This window comes from Petromyzon marinus, chromosome 32, assembly GCF_048934315.1.
Source record: "Petromyzon marinus isolate PM22_M1 ecotype Great Lakes invasive population chromosome 32, UKy_Petmar_22M1.pri1.0, whole genome shotgun sequence".
Taxonomy (NCBI): Eukaryota; Metazoa; Chordata; class Hyperoartia; order Petromyzontiformes; family Petromyzontidae; genus Petromyzon; species Petromyzon marinus.
The window spans coordinates 5,777,258-5,793,101 of record NC_133698.1 but is presented as its reverse complement, the minus strand read 5'-3'; the positions used below and the strand labels follow the sequence as shown (position 1 = coordinate 5,793,101).

General features: G+C 47.4%; 1 protein-coding gene across 3 annotated transcripts in view; it reads right to left on the bottom strand.

The window, feature by feature from the left end:
- LOC116948094 (CD166 antigen-like) overlaps positions 1-15,129 on the bottom strand; it is a 79,764-nt gene extending 64,635 nt beyond the window's left edge. For all 3 annotated transcript variants that reach the window (XM_032964430.2, XM_032964433.2, XM_032964435.2), the window contains exon 1: positions 14,263-15,129. In XM_032964430.2, coding sequence (XP_032820321.2) covers positions 14,263-14,356 — 94 coding nt within the window. In that variant the 5' untranslated portion in view covers positions 14,357-15,129. The remainder of the gene's footprint in view (positions 1-14,262) is intronic.
- Between the last annotated feature and the right edge of the window lie 715 nt (positions 15,130-15,844).

Below are 15,844 nucleotides of genomic sequence, written 5' to 3'. Positions count from 1 at the left end.
CTGTGCGAACAACGTTGGCAGGGACTCGCGCGATCTTCTTCGGGATTCGTTAAAGCAATTGAGTCTATTGTTTGCCACGACATTTCGGGTCCGAGCTCTTGGCGATTAAAGCTTTTTTCTTGAGATTTCCTTATCGGACATGTTGCATTGACGGGCTTGTAGAGAAGAGAGTGGGACTTGAGCAAGAGACTAACATTTTTTTTATTTTACCAGCTAAGGCCCACTGAGGTCCACAGCTCTCTTTTCAGAAGCTACCTGGCCACACATTTGATAGCCCAACGAAGCGGCTTATCACGCGGAAATATATAGCGGCCAAATAGTCTAAACGCACGTTTCTAAATCTGGAGGGGAAAAACGCGGAGGATCTAGAGAAAAATCCACGCGACCACGGGGGAGAACATGCAAACTCCATACCACGCGTGGTAGTGAACATCTCACAACCGTGGCACCCCGAGATGACATCAAAAGAATGGGATGATGGCCGATGGTGAAGCAAAATAATGGAGTGGCAGGATAGCGAGAGGTGGCTTGGGCAGGTCTCCATCCAGCAGTGTATTGACAATGGATGATGATGATGTAAAAGGGGCATCATTATTTGCATCACGCGGGGTGTGGATTGTTGAGGGTTTTGCCTGCCTTCGAGAGGCAGGATGTCGGAGCCGGGGAGCAATTTGTTTTTTTTATGGTGCTCGAGTAAGCGACCAAAAAAAAGCAGTTTGATTACGAGTGCGAGTTGATTAATTGGCTTAACCAACCAATTGTGTCAGCGCGAGGCTCAATGGAGGTGTGACGAGCACTTTTGACACGGCTCAATGCAGTAGCGGAGCAGCAAAGCTGCCTACTGAGCCTCGCTTTAACCCTCTTTCCCAAACGGGGGGCGTCACTCTGACAACGGATGCCGTTATTGACCGGCAATTTAAAGTTTAAATGGAATTATTGTGCGGCCCGAACCACGGTAATCGACATGAAATTAAACCGTAGGCCTTCAAGATTTTCCGTGGTGAGAGGCGTGGCCTTGCACTTGTAAATATTCATCGTTGGATATTTTACATTTTGCTGTGTTTTTTTTTTAACGATCACGTTTTCTAAACCGAGCAATGTTAGTACGGTACAGTATATGTTTTTTTTTTTAAAAAATGTGAAGTCATCTCTTGCTCGATTGATGCGTGCTCCTTTATTCAATCCCCTTGAACTCAATGTGAATCAGCACAGCTGTGAAAGCCTTAAACAGAAACCGCCCTTGTAATTTACACGTGAAAGTGGTTCCCCACAGTGGGGGTATGCGCGTGAAATTAGCTTCCCAATACACCACTAACTACAATGCATCCTCGGCCACATAATGGCCATTCACACTGGGGCATTGTATGCCTCGAAGTCAAAGAGTTGACAGGTCTGAAGTGGTCAAACCACTGTGATGTAAGAATCTGGTTTGGGACAGGGGGGCCCAAAAAAAACCCCCCCAAACATTAATCTAAACTACACACCATCTCATTCTGCAGCGGCCTTGTTGTGCAGCTGACTGCAAAAGAGCTCTGTGATGTTGCCGAGCATTGCTGGAGGTTGATTCAAACCTTTGTAAATCTTCATTTCCTGAAACCAAAAAAAAGTGACGATAGCCTCCGGCCCCCGCGACACTCCGTTTTTGCGGTGCCGACTTTCAAGATAACAGGAAAAAATGTGGCATGAACTGACATCAAGCCGGTGTGAGAAAAAAAAACAACGCTCCAATTTATTTTCAGATATTTTGTTGAAAGAAAAACAGATCATATTTCTTCTACTGCTTTTGGTGTCTTGGCATCCTCACGTTCAAGATGCAACAATTGCCGCCCTCTTTAGATTCCACTCAGTGGAAACATCTGGCTTCTCTGGTCGCGTACATCAAGACGGCGCCGTGTGTTCTATGGGAAAGTGACTTTTCTTTAGATCTCACTCAAAGTTCAAAAGACCTCATTATAAGCGTGGAGAGTAACCGAGACCGGTAAAGGTCTTGCATCAGAAACACAAATTATAATCAAACGCGTTTTATTTAAATTACTATATATGTGTATAAAAATATATTATTATTCTACTCCCCTCTACTGATAAACATCTGAGCGGAGCCTGGGTTGTGAAGGTTATAATGAAAAACTTAACGCCTTGGATGAAATTAAACGTCTTTGTCCACATTCATGGATGCAAAAACGCTAAGCACACCCTTGCTCTTGCCGGCCTTCGGGTCACGTGATTAGTGTGCTTATGAAAGGCCATGGCAATAATAACCTAAGCTATCTATTTGACGTGAATAATACGCAACATTGCGGACCAGCGCGGTGAACAGTTTTGTTGCAAACACGTTTAAAGGCCATCATACTTGTTCCACGAGCACACACAGCTGTTTATTTACGGATGGGAACCCCTTCGGTAACCACAAGGCCTTGCTCACTCTGTTGTAAACTTGCAGGTTGATCAAATATTCAGTTTAAGGCTGGAAAGAAAAATGTACCCGACTTGTTCCCTCCAATTTAATGTAAATTTTTTTTTGACAACGCGAGATTTCCTCGCCTTAATGCGGGTTTCGGTTTGTGCGATTTTGCGTATACACGCGGCTTTAACGGATTTCTACCCAAAATTCGTTACGTGCGCTTTTAATCCGCTCATATACGGCTATGCGGTTGGGAGGTGGGAAACTTGTGCGTGTGTGTACTGTACGCACTGCTCGGTATAGGCAGTCGTCTCGCGCGGATTTTTGCATTGTTGTGCCCTTTTATTGGAACGAATTTCACCGCACAAAGTAAGGGAAACCTGTACATGCACAGACAGCCAAAGCCAATGAAGAGAGACTCGACGATTCAGCTGAATCCGAGCACAGAACATCCCAGATGTACTACGGTATACTCTGGATTATAAAACACTTTCTTCCCCCCTGTACTATAATGCAAACGTAGTTGTGGGTTTTTGTAATGATCGGGTAGGGGTGCGTGATAAAATGTATATAACTTGATTGACACTGCACGTAACTTTGGCATGCGTCTTACTTTCCGAAGCATCTTGCAATTGTGACAAATACGTAAAATAGTTATGTATGTGTTTGATTAGTTTGGACCGGTTGTTTACTGCTGCTGCTTGGTAATTCAATGATAACCGATGACACATTAAGTGTAAAACAAGCAGTGCCGGAGGAGCAACAGTGCTTGCTGTATGTAAGTTGGTAAAATATTGACCATAGCTTCTGCTGACGCCACCTGAGTTCTACTTGTGTGTTTTACTATTTCACCCACCCCCCACATTCCCTCTCCCCCCCCCGACTGTACTGCTCTTGACATGTCACAAGACAAAGTACCCCCTACGGATCTCTCGCAGAGCAGTCCCACCCTTTGTAGCGGATAATGGCCCACGGAAGTGGATATCACAGAGCTATCTCTGAGATCGTTTCAAGTGATCTATGGTCCACACAGCAGAAGATGAGCCTTCTCACTTTTTTTCTGCGTATGATAGTGAGGATCATCACGTGACAGTCAACCGATATTATAATTCTCAGGGCTGCATTTTAGCCGAATTAAGCGCAGAACCAAATTTAATGTGAAGAGTTTTAATCATCATTCTGAGACCATTAGTTTACTGAACTTGAAAACCCAATTTTAACCAATAGGTAGCTGCCTAAATTAGGAACCCAGGATATCATTGGTGCCGCGCTCAGCACTCGGAAAACTCTTGAGCTACGCTGCCGGCCACCTTCTGAAGCTGCATTAAAACCAGGGTCACGGTGCTTGACGGAGTTGTTCCAGACCAACCTGACCTGGCCATGACAAAGAAAAACCACTGTACTCTATCTTTGCTTACGGTTCTGAGCCAAAAGCGTCGCCTAAATCGCGTGCGTTAGGAAAGACACACACACGCGTGCGCTCAGGCTCACGCGATATTTTATGGCAGGAAAAACGTGATCTTGTCATGTTTGGCGGGGTATTTGGCAGACAGGTGACATTCCAAGGACCGGCTCCATGCCAAGGGCCTAATTGAAGCCTGCGCCGGTTTCTAAAACTGCTTCTGTTGGGATCACACGTTCAGGATGAGAGTCCTGTGCTATTTTACGTCAGTGTTCGCTTTGTGTCCTGATCAAATGGCCGTTTGTTCAGTGTGGGCGAGTCGCGACAGACCGAGCTTGTGAAGCCTCCTTTCAGACGCGCGGGCTCGCCCATCCCCCTCCCCCCCTTAGAAAACCTCCGCTTTGAATTTTCTTCCCGCCCTCGCCGAAAAGCGGGGCCGCAAGCGGCTCCGCGGTGCTTTGGGCACAGCAGGTGTGCTCTGTGCGAGGAGGCCGTAAGATGACACAAAGGGAGGGAGATCTGTCAAACTGGGAGTTGGTTGAAAAATCAAACGGCACGTTTTGGCACAAGTCGGCAGCAGTGAATGCACCCCCCCGCCCTCCCCCGCTCCCCTCTCCGCGAAACTCTTTTTCAACTGAAAATTATGATCCAAGTTTTTATTTGCTGTCCATCTGCAAAGATTACCTATTTGCAGGTTCATTGCACAAAAAAAAGAAGCCTTTCCACACTTACACACCTTCCGATTGTCACGGTTGGCTACGTACGCTACGACAGCAGTTCAACGTACGTACGCTACGACTCGATTTCGACTCGGAGCTGGTCCCTTTTGGGTTTTCATTTTTTGCGCGCAACGCTTTCGTGGGCCAAAATCTGACCACGTAAAAAATTCGGGCCACTCAGGGTTCAGAATGAAATGCAGTACAGTATTCCATTCCCTCTGGACTTATCTTCAACGTTAGTGAAAAAAGTGCACTGGTGCGCGTCCGCTATCTATTTAATTGGCCCTATCTCGTTCACACGACGCAGTGGCCGTATGAAAAGTTAACCCAATGCTGCACTTGCCGTTCTTTGTTGAAGCTCAACAGGACGTGGCCCTTTCGTGCCACGTGCGCGCCGGCTCTGTGATGTTGCGCTACTGCCCGCCGCAGACAGCGCGGCGACTCGCTCGCATACGAGCGCGGGCACACAGACAGCCAGCCACCACGCGGGAAGCAAAATGACGAACAAAAAAAAGGGATCAAGATCCGTCCGCTCTCGCCAAAAAAATGTCACCTTTTCTTTTTTTCAGGAGTAAAACTTTCCCTTAAATGTTTAATAACCACGCTCACCGCACTTACTTAACCCATTAATTACTCCAGGCGTTGCTGCCAGCCAATGCAGTACGGTAGCGCCGTTGCCATCCGCCTATTACGAGGCTTCAAATTCTCAGAGTTATATGCATTGCGCGCAGCGGCGACCCAAATCATAATAATTCCACGCGTTTCATCGACGTCCATCTGGGCCTCTAAAAAAAGGCCCGTCATTCCTGGCAGAAATCATTTTTCGGAGCAACTCTAAATGTTAGGTCTAAAAATCCCATTATTTAAAGGTGCAAACTGCACGTCAATTGTGCTACAATGATTGATGCTTGACAAATCTTTTAAAAAAATTTAAAGAAAAGAAATATCAAATTTTATTTCCTTTGAGCAATCTGCATAATCGACTCCTTTCACAGGTTCGTATAAACTTGCTCGATTTTAATAGAAAGTTTCAACTCTTATCCATTACAACTTTAATGGAGATGTTTGTCACTCACTGCTTGTTTTGACCTTTGGGCCTGTGGATCAGCATCTGTGATTGCAATCAAAAGTTTGTGAGGCAAAAATAAAATTTCTTCCAGAACTCTCGCAAAATCTACGCTTACCGCCCGTGTATTTGAGAACAGTTAACAGAAGCAGATTTCATCCAACTTTAGTGCAGATAATGATAACGATGCTGATTGTTTTACTTTCGAAAGAGTGCTCTCCATTATGCTGGGGCGTCTCAGGTAACTTTACACGCAACAAGAGACTTGCGTCACATCGCATCTCAAATGTTGAACGGGCGCCCCCAGTGGCAGCCATCCCTGTGCAGCGCAAGGAGACTCGGCACCTGGCCTGCGAGTGGGCATTGATGTGCCAGTTGGGGGGGGGGGGTGGGCGATGATGACTGCGTTTCATCTCAATTGAGTAATTTTGTGAATTTGACAAATTTGGACCGAGGCGTTGGCACATAACGGCCTTCTCGTTTCGCGTGACGTCGCAGGGTCCACACCTTTGACTGTGAAGCAGACGGCATGTGCTTTGCTGCTATTTCACCGGCAGCAATAACCACGGCCGCCTTCCTGATTCGAACCGCGAACCTCGGCAACAAGAGAAGGCCATGTCACCGCCCGGGGGAAGGACAACAAAATGTAAGCCTAATTTATCGAGGTTGATTGATTTCTTCTTTCGAGGGGTGTTTTGTTAAATTTTAATCTACACACGACGGGATGCACCTTCCTACAATCCTGACCTCAAATAAGTGTTGGTCAACTGATTTTTTCTTTAATTCTAGGAGGTGCCTTTTATTTGTGCAATCAATGGTAACTGGGCTTACGGAATTAGCCGCTCATGCTTGAGAACCAAGTTTAATCAGGGCTAGTTGCCGATCTGACTTGCATCGGAAGTTGCATGCGAAAGTGAACATGGACACGTTATCCAAAATAGAGGTTTTTTCGGTTAGATCGCGTAAATATATAAATGTGTCGTTAAAACCCGCCACCACCCGACACAGCCAACTAGTAAGGGTTGTCACGTAAACAGGACATGCCAATTCGTCACTAGTACAGCACACCGGTGTGTTGGAGAGCCAAGCCACAACATTTACTGAAGCTGGTTGTAATTACTGGCGAAACGTCGTACTCAGATTGTAAATGTTGTGGCTTGGCTCTTCAACACACCTGTGTTACTGTACTGGTGACGAATTGGCACGTTCTGACTCGTTGGCTGGTGGCGGGTTTTAACGACACAATTTATATATTTACGCGATCTAACCCAAAAAAAAACTATTATGGATGATATTGGTAGCGAAAACCTACGTGTTAAAATGGACATGTTACATGCACACTTTGTGGAGATATAATGTAGTACAGATGGGCAATGAAGAAATGACCCATAAATACACTGGATCTCCCCCAGTTCTCGGAAGCCAAGCAGGGTGAAGCCTGGATAGCGCTTGGACGGGAGACCATTGAACATGCCAGATTGTCATGGTCGGTGGCTGCAGGGCTTTGTTGCGGGCTGTGAAGCACTGCATTGTTGGACTGCGCTTCTATGCTTCCTAGGGTTTGCCACCTCTCCGGGTTTGACGCAATCAGTCTGGGATTTGTACCCAGATCTGGTATCGGTATCGTGTTGGGACTTTATTTGAGTAGAACTGCACAGTTTTGAAAACACACCCGGTGGTGACTGAGAAACATATCCGGGTTTGGTCTCCGATGGAAAAAGGTGGCAGCCCCTAAGTGTTGCTTTCATGTCTACGTTCCCGCATTCATCAACCCATAAGCCCAGGATAGGTGACTTATAATCAAATAACCCTTGTGGGCAGGCCCATCCAGCAGTTGAATGACAAAAGGGCTACGCATGAACAATAGCACAGATACAGGTTTGGGTGTACAATGGAAATGTAGCACGATTTGTAATGCATCTCCCTATGAAAGGAATGCATTAGGCCCCACCCAATACAGAGGATTATCCCCATTCCTCAATCGTAGCATTCCTACTGCCAGCGGATACATTCACCAGCCCTGTCAAGAGACGCGGTAAATGCTGCAACCATTAAGAGCAAATCCGCTGTCCATTAACTTTGAGGAAACTAAGTAGATTGCGTTATAAATAATGCTTCCATCCCATAGTTGTCTGTCCACATGAAACAAGTCAAAGTATTATTGACACAGCCCATTGGCCACGCAGCTTTCTGGGAGTGCATCTTATCAGCAGCGTTGGTTCAATTACGTGAAAGATAAAGTCGGGCAAGTTTCGACATTCGGCGTCTCATCCAGAGATTTGCTTATGTTAAGTTCTCCCTAGGTTATATTGGTCATAGAGGTTGTTCAACTGTGCTTCACCACCACACAAAACAAGTAAATATATGTGTGGGCCCTACCTGTACACATAAATATCACAACGACACAGTCTTATGCCCGATCCTGTCAAAATTCACAAGCCAGTGGATTAGAGCCTAGATACTGCTTGGATGGGCAGACACCATGCCTAAAACAGGTGCTATCGGCTGCTGCGGGGGCTATGTTGTGGACAGCAGAGGGTAGTGCAGCAACATAAAATTGTCGTACTCTGCTCCCACATCTATGCTCCCCACCTTTACCAATGTGCACTGACCAGCATGGGGAAGTATGTGGGGAGGTATTCATCCAATAGTGGATTTACAAATGGTCCGTACATGAGCACATACAGCACTGCACCTACTTCCCCCAAAACTATGGGAAACAAGCCACAGAAAAGAAAAACTCTTAAGTTTCTTCTGAACCTTAACTTGTTTGAAAGACATCGTTAAATCATAACCCGAGACGTGTGTAGGACTGACTGCGCATTCGGTAACGTAAACGTCTGTGAACTCAACGTAAACATGAATGGAAAGTGTGCTCCTCTGACAAACGTAAATCTTGAAACAGCCGCGCAGCGTAAATCTGAATTGTGCTCCTCCGACAAGGAGGAATGCTTCACGTTAAATCAATTTACATTTTTTTGTGTGTCAGGAAAGCTGTTTTAACGCGCCGTGTGGGCGCTGGCGCTGACCGTGTGCCCTGTCCACGACGCTGGCTTTATTTCACTCCCCGGTCAAACAATGATGTCAATTCTGAGCGTCTCGTTTACATTCACCTTGTGGCATCAATCGACTCTTCACGAACGACCCCATGCTATATGGAGCTGGCATCAGACCGCCACCGAGCGCTGCGATGAACCGTCAAAAGGGCAATAAATAAGAAAGAGCGCGTGCTCACTGGTCCGTAAATAACCGTGAAGGCACAGCGCTCGAACCTGACGTGAAAAATGCTGCCCTGCCCGTATCTGGGCGCTTTCAAACAACGCGGACATGCCCACCATGCCGCCCGCGTCAATGAGAAACCCAAATTGTGAGTTTACCAAGAGGTTAAAGACACACTCAATGGTATGTGGTAAAATAAACAAATCTAAGTGATTTCCTGCTCAGCCTTGAGCCAATGCGAGTCAATCCACATTACTATGACGGGGTGAGTCTAGACGTAGGACAACCGCTGTTCACTTCCCCACAAAATGTTGGCGCTCGGTGTATCGACCCTGGAGAGATACGATGGGCCGAACTAACCCCCAACTGGGATTTGAACCCGCACATTGCGTTTGTGGACCGCTCGCCACCATCGCTGAGCCACCTGGCTGGATTCAACGATTGAAGAGCAAAATAAAAAAATGCTCATCAGCAGAAAACCTTGATACAATTGAATTACTGGCACCTTACATTGTTGCAACTTTTTAGCATTTAAATGGCTAATATCTTTTGTTGTTGTTGTTGAGAATTTCAGTCGACAATGATTTATTTAACGCGTCCAAAAAAATCCAAATTGCCCTGCGTGTAATTTTCCTACAACAAGGGAGTCCACACAATTGTTGGCCTCACAAAGATCTCCGTTGTCACCAATATCGAGCACAATTTTGTAATACGCTTAGATTTGTTTTTTTTTAAATTGCCGTTTATTCAACGGGGATAGCGGTTTAATATCTCTGCGCCCTGAGAGTCTCCCATGCAATCTTAAATGGCCTCCCGTGGAAAAATCAAGACGTGTACAATGTGTCCAGCGAAGCAGTCTGAACCTTACAACACGATGCATTAAGCGGGAAGCGAGCTATTGATAACAATACGGGGTGCCGCTGTGCTATAATGGTTCGCGCACTGTCACAACCGGCGATCCCGAGATCGCCTTGTTGAGAGAGTGGGCAGATTTCTCAAATTTCTGGGTTGACGTACGGCCACGCCTCACCCATTCCAAGACGTCTGACTGGAGGCTGTTACTGCCAGCAGTGGCGTGAGCAAGAAATGGCAGGGCATCACCTCAACCTATTCATTATTGTACAAGCCGGCATATTTAAGAACTCTCTCTCGTTTGTGCTTGAGTGCCGCTGCATAGGCAAGTGGGATGTCTTCCAGTGGAAGTTGAGTTTGCCGCAGACAATACAAATGTAATTGGGAACTCATTTTCAAGCCGAATACAAAATCGCTGTCTCTATTATGATGAAAATAGTGTGGGTGCCCCATAAGCAACACATCATGTTTTTTTATCTCCTCTTGAGAATACAAAAAAAAAACCCACGTTGGTGTGCAAAACTGCAAATGCACTCCATAGCAACAGGTGGCTCAGTGGGAGATCGAGTGGCTCGCAATCAGCATGTTGCGAGTTCAAATCCTGGTTGGGGGTTGACTCAGCCCATTATCCGTTTGGGAGAGGGGGGGGGGTAGATCGATACAACGACGACCACTTCGTGGGGGAGGGTCAATAATGGTCGTGCTATGGATAGACTCGCCCTCCCCGCCCCGTCATAGAAATGGGGAATTTCCACCACCAGCTCAGGGCTGTGACCTCGAGATGAACACTGCCTCGATGCTCATTTGAGCAGCAAACCACTGCGACGACGTCATAACCGTGACCACACCATAACTGTGACTACACCACAACCGTGACTACACCACAACCGTGACTACACCACAACCGTGTCTACACCATAACCGTGACTACACCACAACTGTGACTACACCACAACTGTGACTACACCACAACTGTGACTACACCCTAACCGTGACCACACCCTAACTGTGACTACACCACAACCGTGACTACACCACAACCGTGACTACACCACAACCGTGTCTACACCATAACCGTGACTACACCACAACTGTGACTACACCACAACTGTGACTACACCCTAACTGTGACTACACCCTAACCGTGACCACACCCTAACCGTGACCACACCCTAACTGTGACTACACCCTAACCGTGACTACACCCTAACCGTGACAACACCCTAACCGTGACTACACCAGAACTGTGACTACACCAGAACCGTGTCTACACCATAACCGTGACTACACCACAACTGTGACTACACCACAACTGTGACTACACCCTAACTGTGACTACACCCTAACCGTGACCACACCCTAACTGTGACTACACCCTAACTGTGACTACACCCTAACCGTGACCACACGCTAACCGTGACTACACCCTAACCGTGACTACACCATAACCGTGACTACACCCTAACCGTGACTACACCATAACTGTGACTACACCCTAACTGTGACTACACCATAACTGTCACTACACCCTAACCGTGACTACACCCTAACCGTGACTACACCACAACCGTGACTACACCACAACCGTGACTACACCATAACCGTGACTACACCCTAACTGTGACTACACCCTAACCGTGACCACACCCTACCGTGACTACACAATAACCGTGACTACACCCTAACCGTGACTACACCCTAACCGTGACCACACCCTAACCGTGACCACACCCTAACCGTGACTACACCCTAATTGTGACTACACCCTAACCGTGACTACACCCTAACCGTGACTACACCATAACTGTGACTACACCATAACCGTGACCACACCACAACCGTGACTACACCCTAACTGTGACTACACCATAACCGTGACTACACCACAACCGTGACCACACCCTAACCGTGACTACACCACAGCCGTGACTACACCACAACTGTGACTACACCCTAACCGTGACCACACCATAACCGTGACTACACCACAACCGTGACCACACCCTAACCGTGAGTACACCCTAACCGTGACTACACCACAACTGTGACTACACCACAACCGTGACTACACCCTAACCGTGACCACACGCTAACCGTGACTACACCATAACCGTGACTACACCCTAACCGTGACCACACCCTAACCGTGACTACACCCTAATTGTGATTGAGATCGTTTGGCATATCGAATGCGTCCGTTGCAAAATAAATAAATAAAATAAGGCGAGGGCCGCATCTCATTCATTAAGCGCGCTACGATATTCTTGCCGGGGCTGAGGATAAATGTCTGAATTCGTAAACGTCCACCACGTATCTCCCCATCCAGTGCGTACGGTATTGCATTTTTTGTTTCGCATTGAACGGGAACATCCGTAGCCAAATTAACAAGCTACCCAAAATAACAAGAGACGTATTTTTTTCTCCCTGGAATTTGTAATAAACTTAAAAAAAAAACCACCCGTCTCAATATTTAAAGATATTTCAATGAATGTGAGTACGGGAGGGCCCTTCATAAATAACGTGACGCAACAAAGTCCTTAAAGATCTTATAGAGCCGCGGGTTGCTGTCCCCTGGCACGAGCATCTTCACAAGCAGGAAGCATTGGTTCAACAATTGTCACTTACTGCTGAGCCCCATGAGGTTGGGGGCCCCGTTCAGAATATTGCGTATTAAAACGAACGCTTGCTGCTTGATGATAATAATAATAATACACGGTCTGGAATGCCAATAGACCGGTCACTGATGGCCGAAAAGAGGCGTCGAACCAAGGACGATCCTTCCCTGCATCGCGCGCGTTCAGATGCGCGCGTTCAGCGGCCGTCTGGAACGCTCCTCCTTCCGATGTTTGCGAGGCGACTGGAGCTGTGCACTTTTAAATCGAGATTGAACCCCCCCCGCCCCCCTAATTTCTTCAGAACCACTTTTTGTGTTTAGTCTATTGGCCCTTAACTCCGCACCTCCGAGTAGCACGGTTAGCTACGTAGGGCGCGACAGTAAGTTCAACATACACACATTTTGTATAGCTGTGTCGAGAGGGGACTTAGTTCTGCCTGCATCCGCTTGCGTACAGGTGGGGGCATCTGCCCTTGAGAGGGCGCTAAAGGAACGCGTATCACACATTTCACAGTAGGCTGGCTCCCTCGCACGCAGCCAATGAATTCGTGAATGTTACACAAGATTTCCCCTCTTTGAAGAACCCTCTCCATCCATCCAATCCCCTGGATTCACGAACGGAGCTCCGCCGATGTAACCACGGCAATATGGCACAGTCCAGTGACTGTGCCATAACACATTCGTGCGTGCAATTGTGGCTGATACAATGCGATACAATGTAAAACTCTAGTCGATGCAATACTGGTTATATATCACACGTGCTATGCTCGTATTTACAAGACTGCACTAAGTGCAATTGACAGCACATTGTTTAATATGTTGCGCAGTCATCACAGCCACGATTGTGGTGGGAGCTTACTGTAGGTGTTAGTTCAATTGGGTCTCCAACACGTACACGTATATTAAATATGTATATAATTTTTCGCTATTTAGTTATTGTAATAATTATCACACGTACAGTGTACAATGTGCAAGGTATTGTTTGCAGTACGTTGACGAGGTCGGAGGCGGATAGGCCGAAGTGAGAAAGTCATTTGTTCAGCAGCGGAGAGAACACGGCATGCAACGTTGGCATTGATTGACCGAATGATCGATCGTGTTGATTCTGACGGATGATGATTAATAGGTGCACATAAGTGAGCTCGCTGATGCTCGTGATGGTGATCTTACTCGTGCGGAGGGGTGGCGCAGCGCTTAGCGCACTGCGCTACAAACCCTGCGAGCCGAGTGAGATTCCAGCTCTGAAGACCAATAACAATAGCGAATATCTGAACCAGTTCTGGGCCTCCTCCACCATCCCCCCCCCCCTAGGTCTACTCGGCCTCAACTGAGTACCTGGTGCGGTGTGTAAACATTAGCACGCGGGAGACACCGGCGGTCGGACGTGGTGCTGGCCACCGAGTCCTGTGCTGTGTCGACCCAAATAGATGTTTGTGAACAGCACTGTGCCTCAGTGCTCTATGCTAAGATATGCGTGTCGTTGAGGCTCTTGCCAGCGTGTAGTGAACTGCAGCGCGTGGGGTGTTGTGTCGTGCTTGTGATGACAGCGATGGGACTGTTGCTACCACCGACAGTGATGATGCACCATTGCATTTTTGGACTCGTAAAGAATAACCGTGTTTCATTCCACGTGTGCCAGTCATATATAAATGCTGATCATCACGATTGCCCATACCGCTGCTGATGATGCGAGTCATGGTGTCAGCTATTGCTGCTAATGCTATTGCTACTTATTACTAACACCGCTACGACTGGTTATAATGAATGCTGCTGCTGATAATCATGATGTTGGAACCCTGCTGCTACTACTTCTACGGATTATATGATGGTGCTGACGGACGCTTCAACCGATGATGATTGATATGCCGATGAGGGCTGGATGACAGTGTCATTGCCGATTGAATGAATCACAACGAGAATGATGCTGCGCTGGATGATGTGACGATGCTGCTGCTGCTGATGCCGGATGATGTTCGTGACGATTGTTACCTTGGAAGGCGATGCAGGTTAGAAGGAGCACCGCGAGGTACTGCGGGAACATGATGTTGGTGGCACGTTCTTGCTGCTTGTTGCTGATGCCCATCGCTTGCCGCTGCTGCTGCTGCTGATGATTATAATAACAGTGCCACCCTTGCTCACACGAAAGCAGGTGGCACGAGGTATACGGACAAGTAGCGCTCTCCCGGTTTCTCTCGCGCAGACTTCAATAAAAGTTCAAATCTCGGCGCAAGCGCGCAAGTTCCTCCTGTTTGATATCGCTCTTCTTCTTCTTCTTTATCGAGTCGGTGCGAGGATGTTGTTCTCAGTTCTTCAGTCTGCCTGATACTACCGATGTCACCAGGGGTGTTCTATTGCCGTGCGTGTCTTCCTCGCAACTGTAGCAGCTCGGCACGAGCTGTGTTGTGCAAAGGGACGGTCGAATGCTCTCTAGTGGCGGTGCACGACTCACATACCATGTAATGCTCGTACTGACGACTGTAGTAGCTAGTAGATAAACACTTGGGAAACCTGTTCCCGTGCACAAATTGAGTCGTCGTAGTCTGTTGTAAATATCCCTGCTTGATTTTTTTTTAAATTACTGCGAAATAATAAGCACTAGAAAATAACAAAATCTAACAGTTATTAAAAATCGTTTTTGTTGTTGTTAGTAAACAGAAAAAAAAAATCTAGCGTCGATAAATAGAACAGTGATGTATATCTAATACAACTGCTTGTTTTCTCTCTCTCTCTCTCTGTGGGGTTGTACACCCAGCGTGAGTTGTGCGCCCACTCGCTCCGTGCGGGCTCTGGAGTGAGACGCACGCGTGCAGCTCCAAGTCCGAATGTGCGCGCCTGTGATGGGGAGTCTTTGTGTCTCTCCCTCCTCTCCCTCCCCTCTCTCTCACCTCCTCTCTCTCCCTCCCCTCTCTCTCTCTCACTCCCTCCTCCCCTCTCTCCCTCCTCTCCTTCCCTCTCTCCCTCCCTCCCTCCCTTCTCCTCCTCCCCACCACTACCACCACCATTGCCCTACTCCCACCGTGTGCGTCACCTGATAAGAGATACCGGCTATAGGCACTGACTCACTATATAAGCTACAAAAGCAAACAGAGGCGCAGCACCTTTTGTTCTCGGCGTCCGCGTATAAATAACAAATGTTTGTGGCGAGACCATCAGCCTATTGGCTTTCCAGACCAATATTATCATTATGATCAAAAGCAGCATTAGTTTAAGCGAGCAACATTCTGGAACGGTCTCTACCTTCAGGGACCCAACAGCATAGTCAGGAATTTTAAACAAAGACTGCTGAAATTCAGCAGCAGCAGCAACAGCCGTAGTCAATCCACTGCTGGATGAAGAGCCCCTCAAGCCGCTGCCACCTTTCCACGACCCTGCTATGTACAAAAAAAGGACAAAGATCCCCCGTATAGCCTTAACAGACTTTTGGGGGCAAGTGCTATTAGCGAGCACCTCAAACGCCCATGAGCACCTGCAAGCGAACTGAATTCATTGCTCCATCTCCCTCGGCGTTGCGTGCGCTCAGACGCGTTCCATTCCTTGGGCTGCCATTCCGTTATTATTCTTGACCGTATCG